Raw genomic sequence first — 21,191 nt, forward strand, 5'->3', positions numbered from 1 at the left:
CTACTGTAAATAACGCGGCTGCATTCTTTGGCAGTGAGGAAGGGGCACAGTGGAGTACACTGGAATCCAGAAGCAAGTGAAAGAGAAACCCAATGCTATATTTAATGGTGAAATAATGCAAAGATCTCATGTTATTGAGTTTAGTTCAGGTCACATGTTAGGAGACCTTCAAGTAAGAGCACTGGGAGTTTACTTTTGTAGAAACAAACACAATACAATTAAAGATAAAAAATGTTCTTTACTAGTGTTTGTGTATGTAATACACCATCCGTGATCATTTAATCACATTGAACAGCAAAATCAGAATACTGTCTTCATGATATTTTACCATCTTAAAATCATATAATTTCAAATTTGACAAATAATTCATTTCATTCCATTTGGTCACAGAACAACTCATGCAACTTTCAGGTCTTTTAACAACTCTGCAATGTCTATATGTGGGCTACGCTTGTCTCCAGTCCTGTTAGAGAACAGTGCGCTCTGCAGATTCTTGGCTGCTTGGTTCAGGGTTGGAAGGATGCTGGCGGCATCTGATGTCTCATTCTCTCCGCGAGAGCACAGAAGGACTTCGTTTACCTCCCCTTCAATCTTTCGGGAGAGGATGGTAGGAAACACAGCGCTCACACGCTCCAGCACGCTTTTCCTCAAGGCCGAATCTCGACACACAAGGTTCAGTATGAAGACACCTTGTACAGGGGCGAGGAGAGGAGAGAGAGAAGATTTAACTCCACTGATGACGTATTTCTAACAGAAAAGGAGACTTTACATGTGGAATAAGACAGTTTTGAGGATGTAATTGTTTATTAGTAGTTTATTGATTAGGTGTATATTTAATGCTTTGATTTAACATCAGTACTCCCATGTCATTATTTGATGAAAAACAACAAATTCAAACAGATTAAAAGAATCTAGAAGATAATTTGAGATACCTTTTGGGGTTAGCAGGCTTCGGACTTTCTGCAGGATGGGGGTTTCTACGAAGGCAGCAGGTGGACAGCTCATTCCCAAAGTGCTATCTTTGTTGTCCACATCAAACATGATGACATCAAAGAAACGATCACCTGTACAGAGAAAAAAAAGTCACTTCTTTGTATTGTTAATTTATTCCCTGCCGTAGCCGTAGCTGCCTTCCTCCATCACTAACCCTTTTTCTCCAGGTCACAGATGCGTTCAAGGCCGTCCCCAAGAGTGACAGTCAAACGATCATCTGGTCGGAACCCGAACCACCCTTTTGCCACTTCCAGCACAGCAGGGTCGAGTTCCACAACCTCGACAGCAACGCCGGGCACAAAGTCCCGCAGAAACTGAGGCAGGCCTCCTCCGCCAAGCCCCACCAGGAGCACTGACACTGACACATCTAATTAGGAAGACATAGTGGATGACATTCACATGCAAGCTCAATAAAGTGTGATATTTCATGTAAGACAATGGAAACCTGGGGTTGTTTTGTTTATTATTCCTCCTGCCGTCCACCTGAACTACAATGACCAAAACTGGTGTGAAACCCAGTTTACACTAACACACATACACGCACCTTTGTTCTGTGGCATGCCCACTCCGAGCATGGCGAGGCCAGCCACCATGATTTCATGGTGAGCGCAGCAAAGGAAGCCGCTGTCCACTGACAGAGAGGTTGAGGATGTTGTTGGAAGCGCTGTTGGCTTGGCTTTCTTTTTGTTCTTCTTCTTGTGACTTGAGGCTTCAGGAACACAAATATTACATTTTTTTTAAATCTACATTTTGATAAAGTATTACAATATTGTAATAATATATACATAAAACTGTTTCCTTTTCATTGTTTGACTATTTTTCCCTTTTTATTGTTTTTTTCCCCTCCATCTATTCTCTGTTGTTGATATTTGTTTGTTGGTTTCTGCCTTCACTCACTTGTGTCCTGGTATTGTTTTATGTGTGAAATGTAATGATGGATCTGATACTTACATACATTGTTGTTGCAATACTTAATTGGTTAATAAATTGTTGACAATAAGGAAAAATATATTCAAAGTACAGCGAATGAGGAAAAAGATCTGACCATTATTTGAGGAGACAAGACGACTCTCTGATTGGACGAGGGCAGCATTAGACAGGAACACGAGCCTCCGATACAGTTCACCGTCTTCTCCTCTGACATTCTCCACACAGTACTCCCCACTCAGCTCACTCACACCTCTGCTGACCACTTCTCGCCAACCTAGGTCACCTCCAACTGACAGAAACGGGACCTGAATGGGGGGATGGAGAGTTGACATGAAATCAGTGATTCATTGATTTTACACAAATCATTTCATTGTATAAAAGCACATTCTGAAAGATTTACTGTATGTGTGTGTCTACCTGCTGATTGTCTGGCATTCCCGGGGGAGCCAGGTCCATCACCATTGGGGAGAGTTCTGACTGGACAGCCTGCATGTCTGTGTACTCTTGATTCCTGTGCATTGCTACAATAACCAGGCGCCGAAAGTTAGCACTAGCTGCCAGCTGCCTTCGCCCCTCGCTGGAACTGTAGAGCCAAGCTGTCTCACTGCCTTGAGGCACTAAAAAGGAAAAGCAGAAAAAACTGTAAAAATCAAAAAAAGATGAATGACTTACAACCCGTGTGACAGAAATATGATTAGACAACAAGAGAGCTCACCAATAAATATAGCAAACAGGTTTGATCTTGGCACTTTGGCACCAGGTGGGGAGTCCTGCACAGTGAGGGTGTATCTGGGAAGGCCAGTCTTAGCGTGGCTGAGAGTTAGTGAGAGGTTCGAGCTGGCATCTGTGCCTGTGCGGAGCCTCTTTCTCAACACGGAATAAGCCTGACGCTCCCTCACAGCCGTCAACAACTCCGTCACCTGTGTGAGACGATTTGGAGCTCCATCCTCCCCAAGACACATCTCCAGAATGGGTGTAGGCATAGGCTGACGAAACTTGGTGCAGACCAGAACAAAGACAGGCAGAGCAAAGGAGTCTTCATCTTTCCCGCTTTCCTCCTGCAGGCAGTGGAGCCTCACTGCCCACCCCAGCTGAACAAATTGCTCCACAGCCAACTTGATGACACTCTCCTGAGCCAACGTCACACAAACATACCTGCCCCCCACACTTAGCACACGACCCACCTACAGACACAAGAAAAACTGCAGTGAGGAGAATGCAACGATACAAACAGTTGAACTTTTAAACATACTGTCTAACACTGGTTTCTTACCTCGGTGAGCATGTTCCTGGCCAGTGCTCCTTCTTCTTCAGATGCCATGGCATCCAGGGTGCCCTTGTCCAGTGCAGCCTGGTAGCTGGCATCCTCATACGGTGTTTGTGTAGCATCGACCTGCTGGAAGGTCAGGCCCGGCCGGCGCTCAGCGTTTCGCTGGTTCATGTGGGTCACGACTGTCTCACTGATGTCAATATTGGTCAGATGTTTGTAGCCGACATCATAAAGCTGTTCACTCAGCTCAGAGTTACCGCAGCCGACAACCAGCACCTGAAGGACACAAACACAAAACAATTCATCATTTATTATAGATGCTGGGGATTTGGTGGACAGTAATAAGTACATTTACTCAAGACTGAGGCACTTGACTTAAGCATTTCCATGCTACTTTATACACTAAAATATCTGAATACATAAATGTACAAGATAAGAGATGTAGCCTGCTGATACACTGGAATATTTGTTACACTTCTTGTAAGGATAATTGTCAGGCAAAAATGACATGCATCTAATAGTCATACTTTTAAAGTGAAAGGTTACACCTTTGCCTGTCCAGTATAAGCAGTTGACTTTACCTTATCTTGGGTTTTGATGTATTTGTGCAGCACGCCGCAGAGTTTGTTGTAGTCTCCATACCACTCAAAAGCTTTCTCTCCGCGCTTCTTAAAGAACCTCTCCCAGTACTCTGCGGAGCTGAACTCCTCAGCAGTGCGAGGTAACAGACTCATTGTGGGCCGCTGTTGTTAAAATACTCTGTTTATCTGTTTATAGACTTCTCTCCACATGGCACTGCGCACTGACTTTTCAACCCGGACACCGTTTCAAGCCGCACCTCTCTCTGATTGGGTGATTTTTCTGTGGGCGGAGTTTAAGAGCGCTCTGTGATTTGCTTAAATTCTCTGACGTGATTTTATTGGCCGCTGCCGAGCCGGTAGTACTCGGTCCGGCATCCTTAAGTGTTCCGGCTGTCCGTCATCATGGCTGTGCCTGCTGGGAGGTCTGTAGTTTTCGTGACTGGAAACGCCAAAAAACTAGAAGAGGTAGGAATCAAACATGTCGTGTCTGAGGCAGATTGTATGCACACTATGGTGCTGTTGTGTTTAAACCGTTTCAAACAGGGTATTTGTGCTGCTGTCTCTACATAGCCTACTAGTCTTGCAGAGGCAGTGAGCACGACCTGTAATCTAATACAACACCTCTATGGTTGCGTTTCATATGCGTCAGTCCTTTCACATGGATACTTAACTCTTTGCCATCACACCCTTCACATTCATCAGGTCATTCAGATCCTCGGAGACAAATTTCCCTACAAACTAATCTCCAAAAAGATTGACTGTAAGTAAGAAAGAATAACTGTTAATAGTAGTAGTAATAATAATAATAATAATAATAATAACAATAATAATAATAATAATAATAATGCATGGATCCTAGTCATTTCTCACGTTACTGTTTCCTCACCCAGTGCCTGAATACCAGGGAGAACCAGATGAAATTTCCATACACAAGTGTAAAGAGGCTGCACGCCAGGTACTGTAATAATACAGGTGCAAACACAGCGTGGATATATAAGTGTTACACACGTGAAATTCATCCTGTGTTGCTGTTTGTGCTTTTCTCCTTCAGATTGATGGCCCAGTTATAGTGGAGGACACCTGTCTATGTTTCAAGGCGTTGGGAGGCTTGCCTGGTCCTTATATGTTAGTATATTGACTTCCACGTCTATTCCATCATCTGATCTTAACTAGTAGTAACAAGCATTACAAATCACAACTGTAATTCCTTATTTTGTAGAAAATGGTTCCTGGATAAACTCAAGCCAGAAGGTAAGTAATAGATGGCATGGTTACTGTGATATTTTGAGCTTGATGGGAAAATGATGATGTTTCTTGTTGTATGTTATATTTTAGGCTTGTACAAACTTCTTGCTGGCTTTGAAGATAAATCGGCATGGGCTCTCTGCACGTTTGCATTCACTAATGGGAAAGACGAACCCGTAGAGCTCTTCAAAGGGATAACACAGGTCAGCATCTCTCTCTCATTCTCACACGCACTGTGAAAGTGTATATTTTATTATTTTCTTCTCTCTGAAGTGTATTTTTCTTGAATTTAAAAAAAAAATGTGTGTGTGTGTGTGTGTGTGTGTTTATGTGTGTATTTTTAGGGGCGCATTGTGGAACCCAGGGGACCTCGAGACTTTGGATGGGATCCCTGTTTCCAGCCAGAGGGATATGATAAAACGTAAGCAAGGATTGTGCTTGAAATACCCTGTTCATACCACAAGGGGGAGTCAGAGGTTAACATCTTGTTACACAGCAAAATGCACAATTGTGATGATCCCTTTAACTTTATGCTGTGTATCTGAGATGAATTATCGCTGTTATTGTTCCAAGCATAAAAATGTATCTTTAATCACTTCCCTATCATCTGCAGCTATGCTGAGCTGCCCAAAGAGGTGAAGAACACAATCTCTCACCGCTACAAGGCGCTGGCTGCCATGTCTGAACACTTCTCAACACAGAACAAGAAGAGGAAGCTGGAAGATTGAGTTTTTTGGCCAACTTCAGGTTCTGAAGCAAAATGTATTAAACCTCATGTCATCAGATATAAAGCCGCAGAGCATAGATGGTTTTCATGGTGGAGTTACAGAAGTGTGACAGATAACAGATGTGTGATCACAACATCTACATTTAGAATCTGAAGTAAAGAAGTACTGTAATATCTGTTGCTTATTTTTAATAAACTTTTCATTAATTTGTAATAATCCTCTGATTCTGGCTGAAGATTCCCCTGCTTTTAGAATTTCCAGAGAATGAGCGTGTTAAGAATATCTCAGATAATATGGAAAAATATCAGGAATTGTTTCAAGATTTGTTTAATTGTTTCACAGTGGATACTCAAAGATAGCCTTTTGAGATTCTGCTTTCAAGGGCTGACAAAGATATACTTGGAAGAAGAGCATAAATAAAAAATAATAAAAAAGAGGCACTCCAGGGTCCTGATGAGAGCAGCAGACCACTCTGTGGCTGTGAGTAACTCCTGGATTTGGCAAGGGAAGGAGAGGATTGTTCATGTTGGAGTCCAGAGGGAGGGTAGGGGATATGGGGGGGTTTTCTAAAGAAGCTTGGGGTATTCCATAGAAACACAACAGGGATAACAGGGGAGTCAGGGTAATAAATGACCCTGGAGTAGGAAGTCTCTGAACAGGAACTACGCATACACCTGTGACTGATGCCTCCCAGATGTAGTGAAAGTGTCACATGTGCATACACGGGTCCTCTGAGTAAAAGCAAAAGACCGTAGAAGCAACTGCCATTTTTCATTGTTTCCAAAGAATTTTAAGTACTTAGTTATTGACAGTAAAACTCTAATGTTGTAGGTTGTGAAATAGCTGGACTGCTCTTCCACTTGAATCTGATGCAATAAGCTGTGTTTGTTTAGGGACTTGTCAAGAAGGGAGGAACTCCACCTGTTAGCCACGTTTTTAAACATAACGTGGAAAATGTGTTGCAGACTTCACTGTAGGTCAGAACCAGCAGTATGAAGGCATCCCTCTTCATCCTCGTCCTCCGTGACTCAAAATCAACACAGCAACTGTCAGTATTGTAGCATTCAGTGGGGCCCTGACATATTGCCTGTATGAATTACAGGGAATTTAAAAAGATTTACATGTGCAATATTAGCTAATAAAGAATGGGAATCATTCACAAAACAATATGCTGTTATTTTATAGCTCTCCTGACTCCTTTAATTTGTCTAAATGTCATGATGGGATTATTTATTTATTTACTGGGACATTCTGATTAAATTGTGATGCTCAAGCCTTTATTATGGGATCAGGATAGCTAGTAATATTTAATGAGTTCACCTATGAGTTGTTTTTTTTTTATTTTTGGTTTACACAAATCTCAGAGGTACTAAAGCTTGAAGCCTAAAGCAACATTTTAATGCAATTAGTTGCATAAACTGTGTCCTTCAAATTGTTGCTTCCCAGCTTGGGAATTTTGGCATCCACGGTGATTGGGAAAATATTAGAGGACCATAAAATGATTTATAAAATAGGGAGAATAAAACATTCAAAACATTTTTTGATTTACTTTTTTCCTTCTGCTTCTAATGATTTCATTCCTCCTCTGATTATTGAATAAGTGAAACAATATAGAGACAACCATTCTATCAACCACCGAATTTGCCACTACACTATAAGTAACCCAGGAGCCAGTCTATAATAACAAAACCAAACCCTGTTCCTAGATCCTCAGCCAGTGTGTTCTCAGACTTTATTGCAAACAGATCCAGTAACAATGTTTATGTGACTAGTCAGGAGGAGCTTTTGCTGTTGTGATACTATAGACGTTGTGGTTAATGAAACAATGTTCTACAAAGAGATCACAACAGGAAAGGATGCCTGACTTTATGAGATCTTAATCCATTGTGATTGCACCAGAGGATGAGAGGGATTTGATGTGGTTTTGAGGAGACGGACTGTGCTTCCTCTTATTTGCTATGCAAGACTTACCTGAATTCCGTTGCCGTGATGAATCTTATTTAACGAGTCTTGCTTTTTTCCCCTTCTAATAACAGCACATGTAACTGAAGAAAAATGGCTTCAATTATGTGTTGTATGACCTAAGACTAAGAAAGGGAAGGTTTTATTTTTCAAAGCAACAATTAACAAGGGGTCAATTTTCATTCCATAAATTTTGTGTGTCGACTAAACTCACTGTCGATTGAAGTCTCTCCAAGAGTTTTCAGGTTCATGGTGAATTATTCCACCATGAGGCCACAGAGGTGAATGATTGAAAGTCGACCTGATGCATTTTCCTGCTGGGACCCCTCTTCTTGATTTCCAATGTTTATGACTCAAGTCAAGTCATTAAAGACACTGAGGGCTCCATAAATATTACCTGCATCTAAACTGCTTCATTGAGACGTTATATTTAGAATCCCATTTCACCTTCTCGCTTCTACTTTGACCTTTGCCAGAGATTGGAGCTTTGTATCAATTAATCAGTGAATTTTTGATCAGTTAATCAGTGAATACATGTATTGGGATGGCTTTTCTCTTTATGACTGTATCTAATGTACCTGCATATGCATGGAAACATGTTTAAAGGTGGTGACAGTATTACTGTAGTAAAATAAAGGAAGGGAGGCATGAGCAGGAAGGAGGAAATGCTTGAGTAAGTAGGAGAAGGGTGGGCAAAGGCAAAGTCAGTAGATCCTTTAACTCAAACTTTAAAATACAGTGAAAAATAACATCAGTGTGATCATATTAATCTGTTCTCTAGATCCAAACAGTGCAGGCTTACTATTGAAAACGTTTAACCTGCCAATAAATCACACTCAGGCAGTATACAGCAGTCCAAGATTTTTCATCCAAAACATTTATTATGACAAAGAATCCATTAACATTTGGCTCTCAGTTCATTTTTAGTAGCCAGAACAATGTCAACATGAAAAAGCAGATCAGAACATGTGTTTCTATTTGTCCACCGCTCAGAGGAGGTCCATCTAAAGCATTTGTGCTCCCAAAACATTTCTGGTGGATCTAGTTTGTTTTACTGTGTCTGTGTTATAGATAAAGCCTAAGCAGATGAAGTCCCACATTGAGAAAGCAGCACTTGTTCTACCCAAACAGTCCTGGGTTGTGCAGAGTCAGAGACTGCAACAAGCGCTGGAAGTCCTGCAGGGTCCACGGCTCTCTGTGCGTCCCCACTGCAGCTGCACTGCTGCTGTCAGGGTTGATGCTCTGCGGGTCATTGAACGTTATCAGGACATCTGTGGAGAACTGAGGCAGACGGAACAGACCGAGGTGAAGGGTCACTGTATTCCTGGCCTCCTCGTTGAACTTGGATACACACTGTGTGCCGGTGAGCATCCAGGCAGAGCTGCACTCTGACAGGGACAGCTCAGACTTTGGCAGGGGTACAACACTGGTCACCTCAAAGGCACCAGGCTCTAAAGCTTTGTTACTGCCTGCGATGTCTTCAAAGTGATACCTGGCAGCATCCTGGTTTGCTACCTGATCCTGGTACTCCACCAGCTCCACGATCAGGCTCTGGTCGGTGTGTGCATGGGCGAATACCTCCTGGTTATCCGGGATCTCCCTCAGCTCACTGACATCTGTACAGCTGTGCGGGATGACAGCTGACAGTCCTCCTCCAAACAGAGGATGAGCCTGATCCGCGCTGCCTCCAGCACTCTGCATCTCTCTGCGGGCAAATGTGCAACAGACACAAGAGTCTGTTTTAACAACTGTAGATACACAAACACACGCTGCTTCAAAACACAACACTGACCCAAGAAAATATATTTATTTATCCATAAACACAGGGGGATAAGCAGATGGCTTACCAATCCAACGTGCGCGCTGTTCCGGTAAAAGTTTATTTTCTTCTTCTTCTTCTCTTGTTTCGCTACTGTAGACGCACTACTGCCATCTACAGGAAGACAGACACATGCATCCACCCTTAAACAGGCAGTGGATGAGATCTTACTACAATATAAAAAAACTCAAAAGTTAAAGTGAAAAATTAATTATGAGAGCGAAATGCATTTAAACTGCAAAAAAGGTCCCTTGAAGTATTTACTGACAGACTGAGGTATGCAATGGTCTAGACGAGACAGATATATTGTACATGAGACAGATGTTGAAAGTGCTCCATAAGCCTTTTATTTAAATACAATGAACTTGGATGTAATATCTTGAAATTACATTGACATTAGTACTTCACTGTAAAATGAGCTCTAAACTTGAAGGAACTCTGTGTTACTGATGTCCTCAATTCATGATACAGAGAGACAGTTGTCTGTGTTAGCAGATATCTTAATTAGGGCTGCAACTAAAAATTATTTTCATTTACTATCAATCTGTTGATTATTTTATCAATGGAATGCCTCAATTTCTGTTTTAAGATTAATTTCCCTTTCAAATATATAACATCTATCATCATAATTCATCATTTGTTGACTTGCAGGGAAAGACATCATTAATATGTAAACTTTTCAGTGTATATGGTGGAAATGACATTAATACAACAGAGTTCAGTTAAATTCACATACAGGCATTTATTCATAGTGTCAGAGTTGTGTATTTCTGTGAGAAAATGGAATATATGCTGCATAAACAACAACATACATAACCGTTATAAAACAATATAAAAATATAAATGCAAAAACCTGCAATCTCCCAAACATCTGCTGCAGTCTGTCTCCAACATCTGCAGGAATCTGTCTCAAACATCAGTCTCTGTCACACCTCTGCAGCGGTCTCTCTCCTCATCCAGCTGTTTGTGTTCATTTCCTGGTCAGCTGATTCAGACGGAGGAAAGACAAGCAGACGGCGTTAGCATCCATGATGATAGTCTTGTGTCATCGCCCGTACAGCTTTTAAAATGCACGGATAAAACCTTGAACCCACGCAAACCCAGAAGACACTGGATTAATAACTGAGTGTGTGTGCTTGTCGTCAGCATCGAGGATCTTGTGGAAAACAGCAGGTAGCTAGCCACGTTAGCAGCCTTAGCTTAGCTTGCTAGCTACATTTGTCAGTGAACCAAGCGGCCTTAACAAGCTAAATTAGCTTGTAGCTAGCTATATTAGCATTTGCATTGGTCTCTTTTTACATCATTTTTACTGTCATGTATTAATGTAAAGGTTGACATTTGTAACGTACTGACATATTTGCTTAAAGTTTGTCCAAAGAAAACAGATAAATTGGCTAAAGTTGTCAGCGGCTGTGATATAATTACTATTCCTGTAAGAATTAAAGAGCTCCAGAGATGCCAGCTTCATGTCCTCTAATTACTCCCTTTTCGACCATAAAGACATTTTATTAGTTGTGAGAAAACAAACACCTCCCTTTAAATACTCAGCTAAAATAGAAATGCTTGATTCAATGAAAGCATCTTTTTCTTCCCCTCTTAGAAATTGAATAGTTTAATGTGTGCATTGTATTGCATTCTTCTTAGTTTGTGCTTGAAGTTGCAATCCATAAATTGATTGTGATCATTAACTATTTACAATCCTCTCTTGATGCAGTATCAGTCCAAATCGGACTTCGCACTGTACACGTTTACTGTGTGCATGTTTACTTATCACAATCTAGATATTGAAATTAATCCAAAACATCATTATTTACGGATTTCAACTTTTAACAACACTCTCTTAAAATAGACTAATTTTCTAAAGGCTTCTTCTACCACTCTAATATATTAGACTTGGCTTCTCCTCTGTCTCTTTTGTGTGTCTCTTCATGCTGTCGCCGCTTCAGATAGAGTCCTGTCCCTGCTTCTCTTCTCCTCTGTTTACTGGAAAGTTCCTCTCCTCTTCTGGCCATTGAAAGGCCTTTTTTCCACCCACAGTGCCAGAAAAGGACGCTGACAAAGCCACAGCGTCAGACTGAACTGGATTCAATGGTATATGTTATATTGTTTGATTGAGAGAGGTTATGTTTGTCTGAGCGAGGCTGCTGTGTTTTCTCTGACACTTCAAGCCGTCCTCCAATCATTGCAGTAATTCTTGAGAGTCACATGTACTTTTGTCACACTGTTTGGAACATCTAACACCCAAACCCAGACCAGAGGGTGTAAAATTGGAAGAACAGCATGATTTCATCTGACATGGTGAAGCAATGATAACACTTCCTGTCTTTGCCATTGAGACCCAATGTCTGTTCACACCAGAAATATTAGGAATCAAGACAGCTTGATGTTCTTTGTACATATATGAGTTATAAAACAAATATTTTTAACAGACAGCAGGCATGAAAGGAGAAAAACATTTTTTCTTAACATGTTCCAGAGCTGAAAAGTAGACTGCAGAGGAAATGAAAGAAACGTCTAATAACAAAATCAGGCTGCTTTACAGGAAGTGATGGGGCTCCTCAAATCGTTTGACCATGAACGTTCACATTTTTGCAGTCATGTCTGAGTAAGAGGATTTTATAGTCACGAGCAAAGTTTCGATTTATTCACTCTTTTGATACACTTGGTTCTTTGTTCTTCATGTTGTGCTCCCAGATGTAGCCTGGCTGTGGTTATTCCTGCAATTTAAATTACTCACTTTCACAATATTAAAGTACTTCCATGAGTAACACCTAACCGTGATAGGAATGTCATGTCTTTGGTGCAGATAAGCATGTATTAAATGAGCTCTCCCAACAATGTAACAATCTCACATCCTAAACAATCTTCTCCTCTTCCTGTCTTACAGAGGGAGCCAGATCGGGAGGAGCAGCCTGAAGACAACATGCCACCCAAGTTTAAACGACACCTCAATGATGACGAGGTCACAGGATCCATTCGGAGCGAGAGGGTGAGACACGGGTGGAGGGAGCGGAGGTGTTTTTGTCGATATTACTAATGAAGTCACCAAGTCGCAGATAACAGAGGATGAGAGAAGCATGTGATCGATTTCAGAAATTAAATTCAGTGTGTTGTAATGAGGATTAAGAGTTAGATTTCATTTAGAACAACTATTGTAGTTTAAACCAGATGTGGATTTTGCCGTAAGACTCTCTGTTTATCAGACGAACTAACAGACTAATAGAATAACTGGAAAAACAGAGAAGGTAAATAAGAGTGTCAAGCGGAGAATCTCCTGTGGCCAAATGTCTGGTCCTCATCAAAGTGATCATCTGTTCCCATCTCTACCTTCTATGTCCTCCCTCTTTTTCTTTACTGTATTCAGTCCTCTGTTTCCTTGTAATCCTTTTCGCTGTTTATTGAACTAGGATCAAAGCTTACTGGGAGACATGCATAAAAAGTAGCTCATTCCACCATAAGCGCTCTACCTCCTGTCCTGTGATAATAGCTAACAGTTCTCCCATCCTAACCAGTGGAAAGAAAGAAGTACAGAAGGAGAGCGTTAGTACCTCAACTTATAAAGTTCTTTATGACGATATGGGACCTTTGCCTCAGCTTGGTTCTTTGCAGGTGAACGTGTATTTACTGTCAAACAAAATATCTTCATCTGCACGGCATCGGCTCGCAGCTGTCTACCTACCATCACCAGCACATCCATAGGTCCATCTCCCTTAGCTGCATTAGCTCATCGATGTTAGAAGGTGATCACTATTATTGACTGATTGTGGATTCAGCTGAGTTTTATTATTGTCTCAGTGTAATTTTGTTAGACACTAAACACTGTAATCCATGGGTTTAACTACACCAACATGGAAGAATTTTAGTGAATAAACTCATGGAAAAACATACTGCAGCCATTATTATCTAAAGATGTTGCCATCTTTGGATAATCTGTTCTCTGGATGAAGGCCTTTCTTTTCCAGCAGTGCCTACCTTCCAGTGAGAAACAGACCGTCTCCTCCTGGCTTGATACTCCTGTGAGAATTTAATGCAGCTGTCTCACTAATTCTCTATGAATAGCATTTTATGTTGGGCACTTTCTGCCCCTATAAAAGCCATCAGTGAATCATACATGGCAGTACTTTTGTTACATAATTTTTTTTTAAGTTTCCAAAAAGCTCTCTCGGATTACTATTATCAAAATATATTCGGGTCTGTTTTTGGTGTCTGTGAAAACTAGAATGTGTAGGAGGATTAAGGTGTGATTACAAGAAGTGAAAAATATTCGGTCTGTTTCCCAGTCACGTCTATTGAAGCCAGACTGATGGATTAATTTAAGTGTGTTTCCTGTTGTGGTGCAATGTCCAGCTGACTCCAGTTCACCTTTGTTCAGCTGCGGTCAGCCAATAGAAAAATGGCTTAACTGTGGAAATGGAAATGTTATTATTATTATTATTATTACGTAATCATTATTATTATTAAAGTGTATTTTATCACAATTTTTAGGACATTATCAAACCACCACACTACAATCTGTCATGGTACTTTTATACACTGTTTACAGTTTGTAATCGTTATCATCAATATGTATTGGCTACCTTCATCAAACATGACATCAAGTGTTTTTTCAGAGCTGAGTGCAGGGGAACTAGTTTGTATAACTAGGCTTTTAAACTGACAAGATGCAAAAGCTTCTTCCTTAACAAATCTGGATGCTACCATTTTTATTTGCTGGCCTTTTAAACATGGTCAGTAAACAGTAACAGGGGTCATCACCTATATCAATCGTTGTTATGTAATCAAAATCGTCAAATGTAGCCTGATGCTTCAAGGGGAATAGGTGCTTGTGAATCTCTTTTTTAAGCAATTGATGGACCTCACAAAGCAAAGTGTGGACTGGTGTGTAAAAAGGAATTCCCATTTTTTTACTACAAACTCCCTCACAGGTTGTTCAAGAGACAGCTGTCTGTCAAGACCCTGAGGTTACCCATATCTGACCTCTGACCTTTTTTAATCTTTTATAGAGGAACTTGCTGGAAGAGGACTCTGATGAAGAGGAGGACTTTTTCCTGTGAGTTTGTGTGTGAATATATGAAGTTGTCAGTTCGTTGTCTGTTAGAATAAAATGTATTTAAATAGCATTTTATACAGTAGAGTAGTTGTTTGGAACAATCATTCTTATTCAGACTGTAACATTCCACACTAAATCAGAAATAGCACAGTAACAGATGTGGAAGTTTAGTATTCATGTATTAAATTAGTAACACTGATTTCATTACTGCTTGTTTTCTAGGAGAGGGCCAACAGGACCCAGATTTGGACCTCAGAATGACAAAATCAAGCAGTAAGTACAAACACATTGTCAGCATTGTATTACCAGCACACTCAAGTTTTGGTGTTGGTGTTACGTAACTGTGGCTTTTCATGTTTACCAGAATCTGCAGGTTGTTAGCCGATTGTGTAAGAGAGTCTGTCATGTGCACAATATTGTGTAACCTCTCTGGGACGCCCCGGTCCTTCTCCAGTCTGTTTCCACATTAACCTCCAGCCAGAGACAGCCAGAGAACAGAGGAGGTCATTGTTGAGACAGTCTGGTACCCGTAGCTGTTCATACTTTATAGTTTGTCACTGTTGTCCAGGCACATGAAACAGGATGCCATCGTTACAGAGTCCAGGAATGATGTGTTCACAGGCCTTAAGCTCGTCACCTCCGTTTCTCTGAACATGAACCGAGGTCCACTCTTTAAAGTTTGTTTACGTCTATGTGTGTTGTCCATAATGTGGTATTTTCTGGTGATGGATTAGTATTACCAACTTCAACATGCATGAACTCTAAAACTGATTTCTTGCAGTTGCTTGTCTGAGACAATTAGTTTGACAGTGCTGGAAAATATGACCAGAGACATTCCTTTGTCTTGTATCAGATCTTCTCCCTTGTGAGTCTCTCCGCCTTTTTATTTCCCTGCACCTCTCTGAACCTGCACCCCTCCAAGATGTTTAGCTAAGAATTCATCTTAAATGTAAGTGACTGAAGGGTAATCTGCAGCAGCCATGCCAGCTCAGGTATGAGTAGCATGAATAAAGCAAGAGTCTCAGCATAATTCTGCAGATGCTGAACAGGTGCAGGCAGTTGAAAGGTGGCTGAACACGATCTGACAGGTATTTCATTGTCTGCCAACTGTAACTGCAAGGCTACACAGAGAGGAGAGGATATTATTAGAAGACTTGGTTACCCCCCAAAAAAATACTTAACCAAATCTTCCCTTCATAATTCATAATTTATTGTCTTGTTTTTTTTACGATTCTGTGTCTCACGCCCACTTCCATCATCAGGGTGCAGTCGCAGGTCGATGAGGTGATTGATGTGATGCAGGAGAACATCTCCAAGGTGATAGAGAGGGGCGAGCGTCTCGATGACCTGCAGGACAAGTCAGGTGAGTCACACAGGGACACGTGTGCCATGTGTTTGTGTCCACATGTGGACAACGTGTGTTTTGGTGATTTTATAGAAGTGAAATCACATAAACACAGACTGTACAGGGAGTGCTGAACTGGTCGTGTTTGTTCTACTGTTTAGTTTCCACAAGCAGCTTACAGATGGTGTACACGCTGCTCTGTGTGGATTGCTGACATTTATGTATTTAAGATTATTTATTCATCTAAATGGAACAAATGTCTGCAATTTGCATCCAATTTAAGCTAAAACGGTTATTAACAAGGCCCACATCCTAAATGTACTTTAATCGACTTGTAATCACGGTTTAGCGATTCTCTTAACATTACTGTTATCAAGAATCTGTGGTTAGAGTCTGCACATGCAGCCATGTGACACGAACATGTGCGACACCGTTTTTATTTGTGAAAACCTAAAGTCTACTGCTTGCAAGAAATATACAATACAAGTCATTTATTTTAGTAAGAAGCATGAAAAATGTACAAATGTTCAACTTTTAAACAACTCTGTACCAGTTTACTCTCATGGGACCCCCAGTGTGTCGTAGTGGGTGCTTGCTTGTAAATATACTAGTCCAGGTCCAGATTCAGTGTTTTACCAGGCGTGTGTGTGTGTGTGTGTGTGTGTGAAAGCTTTTGACAGGTTTCACACTCTTTCACTCAGTCTATATCGAGCAGGTGTGTGAAATGTGTTTAACTCCCGTCTGTGTACACAACTCTACACTTGCTAGGCCTTCATCAAGACACACACTGGTCTTCCTCTTTTTACTCTCTCCTCCGTGGATGAAGCGGTGAGTGCCAGCGTATCTGCTCACTCTGACATCCAAGCAGATGTTGTGTAACTGCTTCTCACTGTCACGTCAACCAGCCGACCAAGACAATGACGCACATCTGGAACACATTTGTGTGCCTGTGTTTTGTGTATGCGAGTGTTGCTGTACTCGTGGGGTCTGCGGACATACGTGTGGCGGATTGCGTGTCTCTGCAGTGCGTGTAGTCCTTTTTCATGTGAGGGATATAATAGCAGCTCATTCTCTGACCCATGTGCGGGGTAACCTGTCGTTAAATATCTCGAGCTTAACAAGCATCTTCTCAGGAGCCTCGTCTGACAGTTTCTCTTTGTTGTAGCGAAAGGTCGTAAACAGGCACATGGACGAGGAGAGAGCAGACACATGACAGACACAAAGCCTCTAAGGGGGGGACAGGGGCTTGGACGAGTTGAGCGCTGAACACTAGAGAGCCGTAACCTTCCTGTTAACGCGCCTAAACAGCAAGTTAACAACAGTATCCAAGAGACAGAGAGCAGTGTGGGCGAGCAGTCTGGGGACAGAAGGGAGGAAGTCGGAGGAAATGTGTTTTTGTTCTGTTGTGTATACATCTGGCCACTTGTTATTCGTTATTCTCACTCCAGTACAGTGAGAATCTATTCATTCTCAGCAGAGGCAAAGACTTACATAACTCCCGACATATTATGATTGCACATGTACAAACACGGAGCCAGACAGTTTGAGTCACCCTATCCAAAATTCAAAGTAAAAACATGAGTTAGCATTTTTTTTGTTGTTGTTATTGTCATTAATAGATTTTTTTTTTCCTCCCCCTTTTCTACTTTAATTTTTCTCCTCACGTGTCGTTATCTGCTCTACGGTCACGTTACAGAAAGCTTATCGGACAATGCATCTGCCTTCAGTAGCCGAGCCAAACAGCTGCACAGGAGGATGTGGTGGAGAGACATGAAGGTGAACTATGTGTGTGTGTGTCTGTGTGTGTGTGTGTGTGTGTGTGTGTGTGTGTGTGTGTCTGTGTGTGTGTGTGTGTCTGTGTGTGTGTGTGAGAGAGCAACACACCTTAACATGTCTAATTCAGTATGATGATGACTGTGTTTAACTTGTGTCATGTCTTACACAGATGAAGATGATTATTGCCTTGGTCGTAGTTGCTCTCCTGCTGATTATTATCAGTGAGTATCAGTCAAAACACACCATAACACATTTCATTTACGTAACATGTATTTAATACCCTGTCTCCTCTTTGTTTCTCTTTCAGTTCCAGTGATTCTGCGATATCGCTAGTGTCCGACGAGGAGGGTGTGGAAGAACTTTCCTCCTCTTCTTCTTCCTCTCCTATCTACTCTGCACACAGTTCTCCACTCCAGCTAGGGGGCGCCAGCCACCCTCCCACACCCTCCTCCGTGTCAGCCCATGTGCCCTAGGATCTGGCCTCAGCTCGCCCTTAGTACAGATCTTATCGCTGGCATTTTCACAAACATCTGCTCTGAGATCAGTACTAAAGGTTTGTTTTTGATTCCTGGTTTGAAATTAAGCTGCAGAAAAAGGGACACAGGAGAAAAACTGTGGAAATATTTTAAGGCCATTAGGGCTGTTTGGTAGAAAACGCTGACTCTTGGCCCTCTAGTCAATGTGAAGGAGTGCTCTATTCCATTATACATATCACGTGTAGGGCCCTGGCTTTGCCTTGACAACAGGGAAACTCCAGGTCCTGCATTTTGTTTCCATCATTATATATATATATACACTGTAAAAGCAGGGAATCCACGCTCTTAGTTCAACTGATCTGAATGTGCTGCAGCAGCCTTATACTTATATAAATGGGCTGTAACATCCAGCAGATGAGCCTCAGATATTTACCCATCATTCCACGTGTCCTCTCTCTTGTGCTGAAATACAAAGGATGAGAATCTTTAAAAGGGAACAGTTTGTGAACATGAGCACATTTTCTTTGCCCGGCACAAGGCGAGGGAACAATCTGAGGTTCATCTGCGAACCTGTAGTCAAAGGTGACTTCCTTTTATCATCAGATTTTTTTTTTTTTTTTTTTGACAGAAAACTGATTTTACTTATCAGGTATGCTCAGCAGTTCAGATGATCACAAAAAAAGGACTAGAGGTGAGCATCTGTTCTGACAACATCCTGCTTTCTCACATTATTCAACTTCATAAATCACCGCCGTCAATGTCTGTCTGCCTCTTGATAGCTTGTTATACTGTACAGCAGGACCATGTCAAACCAAAACATCCAGGTTATGAATGTTTCCTCTCCAGACTGCACTCTAAACCTCTCACCTTCCTCCCTGGGTGTGCTGAGCTCTGGGCCGGTTTGGTCACGGCTGTCCTACTTTCCTGCCAGTGACATTAAACTGTCTCTCACTCTGCAGATGGTTCTCTTTGGTTTGATACGGCTTCTGTCTTTTTGTTCCAATGTTTTGAAGTTCTTATTTTTGCCGAATGCTCAATGTGATGCTTTGTGTGAATGCTGGTGTACCCAATCGCCACTGAAGATGTAAAAGCGGGAGCGTTGATCTCTCTGTGCTGTTACATTATGCTTAAAGAGGGGGTAATTTAAGTGATGCAAGTTAAAAGTTGAGCTGTGAAACAAACATAGGTGTCATTGTGTCTGGAATAACTGTACAATAAGTTGTCATTTTATTATTTTTTAACGTAATTTATTTTAGCTGTAAATATTGATTCTGTAATGATGTAAAATACTCTGGCAATGCATTGGAAGACTGATTATACAGATCCTGTTTTTTTGCTCTGAAATAAAGTGATTTTAAAGGGCAGCTCTCTGGTCTGATCTGGTTTGAACTGGTCACAGTTCTCCTGGGAGGAGGGAGACCGAAAAGAGGAGTAAAGATGGAGAAACAGAAGGGAAGGGTGAAGAGTTGATGGAATGCCTGGAGATGTTGAGGGGAAAAACAAATTGTCATGATACCCCTCCACTCTTGACCACTTTGGATATTCTCAGAGCCAGGGAAGTCCTGTGCTTTCTTTTATCCTCTCTCATTACTCGAGCATTTTATTGGCCCTGAAATTTCACTGGCAGTTGTGGAGTCCCAAGATGGCACTAAACTCGGAGGGACCTGAGCCTGTGAAGTGTTATTATTCTGACAGACTCGCAGCTCTCGCCCTCACTGGACAGTGGACACAAACACAAACTGACAGCTACGCCCTCTCATCAGCCAACACTGCCCAACCCTTCAGAGAGAGCAGAAATTAAACTGGTCTACAGGGGTCTTAAATTTCATTGATTAATGACAGGGGGCCTTGTTGGTGCACACAGCAGGGTTGATGGCTTTATTTTAAACTTTAAAGATGAAAAGGAGAGAAGTCATACACTCAACACTTGTTTAAATGATGTTATAGCTGCGGTGAAAGGCCTGCATTCATAGTGAAATCAAAGGTCTGGCTGGAGAAGTGGCCGTAAAATGTTACAGCCCCTTGAAATAACTGCAAACAAGAGGTTTAAGTTTGCCTCTGGTCAAGACATTGTCCAGCCATATGCAAGCTGAAAAAAAGAATCCATGTCACACTATACTAGAGGCTATATGTGTGCATGAGAGCACATTTTTATCCTCTCTGCCTGTGCAGACACACCCACACTGGCAGCAGAGGATGTTTTGGTCCTCTGTCAGGGGCTCACACTAGGTGACTTCAGATTCCAGGCATAGCAGCAGTTACATGAGTCATATAAAAATGAAATGAACGAGAAGTGTGAATGTTATGCCAACCAGCATTAGTCAGTCAAACGCACACACACACAAACCCTATCTGGCTGAGATTCTGCCTCCAATGAGAGAGATGGATATATCAGGAAGTAGAGAATAAATCATCAGAAAAAGCAATCATCTGCAATGGATACACAAGATTCTCTAGATCGATTCCAAGGGATTGATCTAATTGAGAACACTCCTTTTTTCTTCTTCATAGTTTGTCTTCTTCTGTCACTATTAGTTTCCCAGGAGCTCCTGCTCTTCTTTATCCTCCCCTTGTCCCCTTGTGGTATTACTCACATCTTTTCCTCATTTGATGCTTTCTTTCACGTGTCTCGCTATTCACCGTCTGCCCTCTCTTCAGTTTCTCATTGTTAAGATATTTCCTGTAAGAGGATTTGCCTGGCCTCTGAAAACTACAAACCATTGCTTCCAAACATTCAATTCAGTTCAATTTAATTAAATGGGCTTTACAGGCATGAAAGCTTTGAGAACAATAACAATACAATATTTGAACAGCAAAAAATTACATTACACACAACATTAATATATATATATGTTCTGTAAACAAGTACTGACAGCAGCAGGAGATGCTGGGATCAACCTGCAAGTTGAAGTGTGTGTTTTCAAGAGTATGTGACCTTCCCCTTTGCACCCTTTGCCCTCTGGTCTCCCTGAGGTGAAGCAACTGGGTCGGGTGGTGTTTTGAGGATAGGGGTGAC

General features: G+C 41.5%; 4 protein-coding genes across 7 annotated transcripts; 2 read left to right on the forward strand and 2 right to left on the reverse strand.

Annotated features, from left to right (window-relative positions):
• Positions 1 to 113: 113 nt before the first annotated feature.
• Positions 114 to 3,998, reverse strand: mettl13 (methyltransferase 13, eEF1A lysine and N-terminal methyltransferase). The gene is made up of 9 exons (XM_053322155.1): positions 3,775 to 3,998; positions 3,197 to 3,469; positions 2,639 to 3,107; positions 2,341 to 2,540; positions 2,039 to 2,228; positions 1,538 to 1,702; positions 1,148 to 1,360; positions 933 to 1,064; positions 114 to 689 (listed from the first exon to the last, which is right to left on the reverse strand). Exons 1-9 carry the CDS (start codon positions 3,925 to 3,927, stop codon positions 397 to 399), a joined length of 2,088 nt encoding a protein of 695 aa, XP_053178130.1. The 5' UTR covers positions 3,928 to 3,998; the 3' UTR covers positions 114 to 396.
• A 159-nt stretch (positions 3,999 to 4,157) lies between these two features.
• itpa (inosine triphosphatase (nucleoside triphosphate pyrophosphatase)) lies at positions 4,158 to 5,983 on the forward strand. 2 transcript variants are annotated; one of them, XM_053322200.1, is made up of 8 exons: positions 4,158 to 4,239; positions 4,477 to 4,534; positions 4,665 to 4,729; positions 4,826 to 4,899; positions 4,994 to 5,025; positions 5,110 to 5,222; positions 5,364 to 5,440; positions 5,633 to 5,983. In XM_053322200.1, the coding sequence occupies exons 1-8, from the start codon at positions 4,177 to 4,179 to the stop codon at positions 5,745 to 5,747; spliced, it is 597 nt and encodes a 198-aa protein (XP_053178175.1). In that variant the 5' UTR covers positions 4,158 to 4,176; the 3' UTR covers positions 5,748 to 5,983. The 2 variants fall into 2 exon arrangements, with proteins under 2 accessions (XP_053178175.1, XP_053178176.1); XM_053322201.1 differs by having other exon boundaries at positions 5,140 to 5,222.
• Positions 5,984 to 8,570: 2,587 nt separating this feature from the next.
• rangrf (RAN guanine nucleotide release factor) lies at positions 8,571 to 9,619 on the reverse strand. The gene is made up of 2 exons (XM_053322417.1): positions 9,557 to 9,619; positions 8,571 to 9,414 (listed from the first exon to the last, which is right to left on the reverse strand). The coding sequence occupies exon 2, from the start codon at positions 9,408 to 9,410 to the stop codon at positions 8,829 to 8,831; it is 582 nt and encodes a 193-aa protein (XP_053178392.1). The 5' UTR covers positions 9,411 to 9,414; positions 9,557 to 9,619; the 3' UTR covers positions 8,571 to 8,828.
• Positions 9,620 to 10,519: 900 nt separating this feature from the next.
• Positions 10,520 to 19,539, forward strand: vamp4 (vesicle-associated membrane protein 4). Of its 3 annotated transcripts, XM_053322565.1 has the most exons (9): positions 10,520 to 10,701; positions 11,566 to 11,619; positions 12,416 to 12,517; positions 14,532 to 14,578; positions 14,801 to 14,851; positions 15,841 to 15,941; positions 17,620 to 17,699; positions 17,869 to 17,920; positions 18,007 to 19,539. In XM_053322565.1, the coding sequence occupies exons 2-9, from the start codon at positions 11,617 to 11,619 to the stop codon at positions 18,030 to 18,032; spliced, it is 462 nt and encodes a 153-aa protein (XP_053178540.1). In that variant the 5' UTR covers positions 10,520 to 10,701; positions 11,566 to 11,616; the 3' UTR covers positions 18,033 to 19,539. The 3 variants fall into 3 exon arrangements, with proteins under 3 accessions (XP_053178540.1, XP_053178541.1, XP_053178542.1); XM_053322566.1 differs by lacking the exon at positions 11,566 to 11,619; XM_053322567.1 differs by lacking the exon at positions 11,566 to 11,619 and having other exon boundaries at positions 10,526 to 10,654.
• Positions 19,540 to 21,191: the final 1,652 nt, after the last annotated feature.

This window comes from Scomber japonicus, chromosome 7 (assembly GCF_027409825.1).
Source record: "Scomber japonicus isolate fScoJap1 chromosome 7, fScoJap1.pri, whole genome shotgun sequence".
NCBI classification, from domain to species: Eukaryota; Metazoa; Chordata; class Actinopteri; order Scombriformes; family Scombridae; genus Scomber; species Scomber japonicus.

What these genes read in the sequence shown, in the direction of transcription:
- rangrf (XM_053322417.1), bottom strand. Translation starts at nt 9,410, where the DNA reads ATGCAGAGTGCTGGAGGCAGCGCGGATCAGGCTCATCCTCTGTTTGGA.
- mettl13 (XM_053322155.1), bottom strand. Translation starts at nt 3,927, where the DNA reads ATGAGTCTGTTACCTCGCACTGCTGAGGAGTTCAGCTCCGCAGAGTAC. An exon ending in ACATCAAAACCCAAGATAAG is followed by an intron (nt 3,470 to 3,774) that starts GTAAAGTCAACT and finishes TGTGTCCTTCAG; the next exon opens with GTGCTGGTTGTCGGCTGCGG. An exon ending in GAATGCCAGACAATCAGCAG is followed by an intron (nt 2,229 to 2,340) that starts GTAGACACACAC and finishes CCCCCCATTCAG; the next exon opens with GTCCCGTTTCTGTCAGTTGG.
- itpa (XM_053322200.1), top strand. Translation starts at nt 4,177, where the DNA reads ATGGCTGTGCCTGCTGGGAGGTCTGTAGTTTTCGTGACTGGAAACGCC. An exon ending in AATCTCCAAAAAGATTGACT is followed by an intron (nt 4,535 to 4,664) that starts GTAAGTAAGAAA and finishes TTCCTCACCCAG; the next exon opens with TGCCTGAATACCAGGGAGAA. An exon ending in CCAGAGGGATATGATAAAAC is followed by an intron (nt 5,441 to 5,632) that starts GTAAGCAAGGAT and finishes TATCATCTGCAG; the next exon opens with CTATGCTGAGCTGCCCAAAG.
- vamp4 (XM_053322565.1), top strand. An exon ending in GAAGAGGAGGACTTTTTCCT is followed by an intron (nt 14,579 to 14,800) that starts GTGAGTTTGTGT and finishes CTTGTTTTCTAG; the next exon opens with GAGAGGGCCAACAGGACCCA. An exon ending in CAGAATGACAAAATCAAGCA is followed by an intron (nt 14,852 to 15,840) that starts GTAAGTACAAAC and finishes TTCCATCATCAG; the next exon opens with GGTGCAGTCGCAGGTCGATG.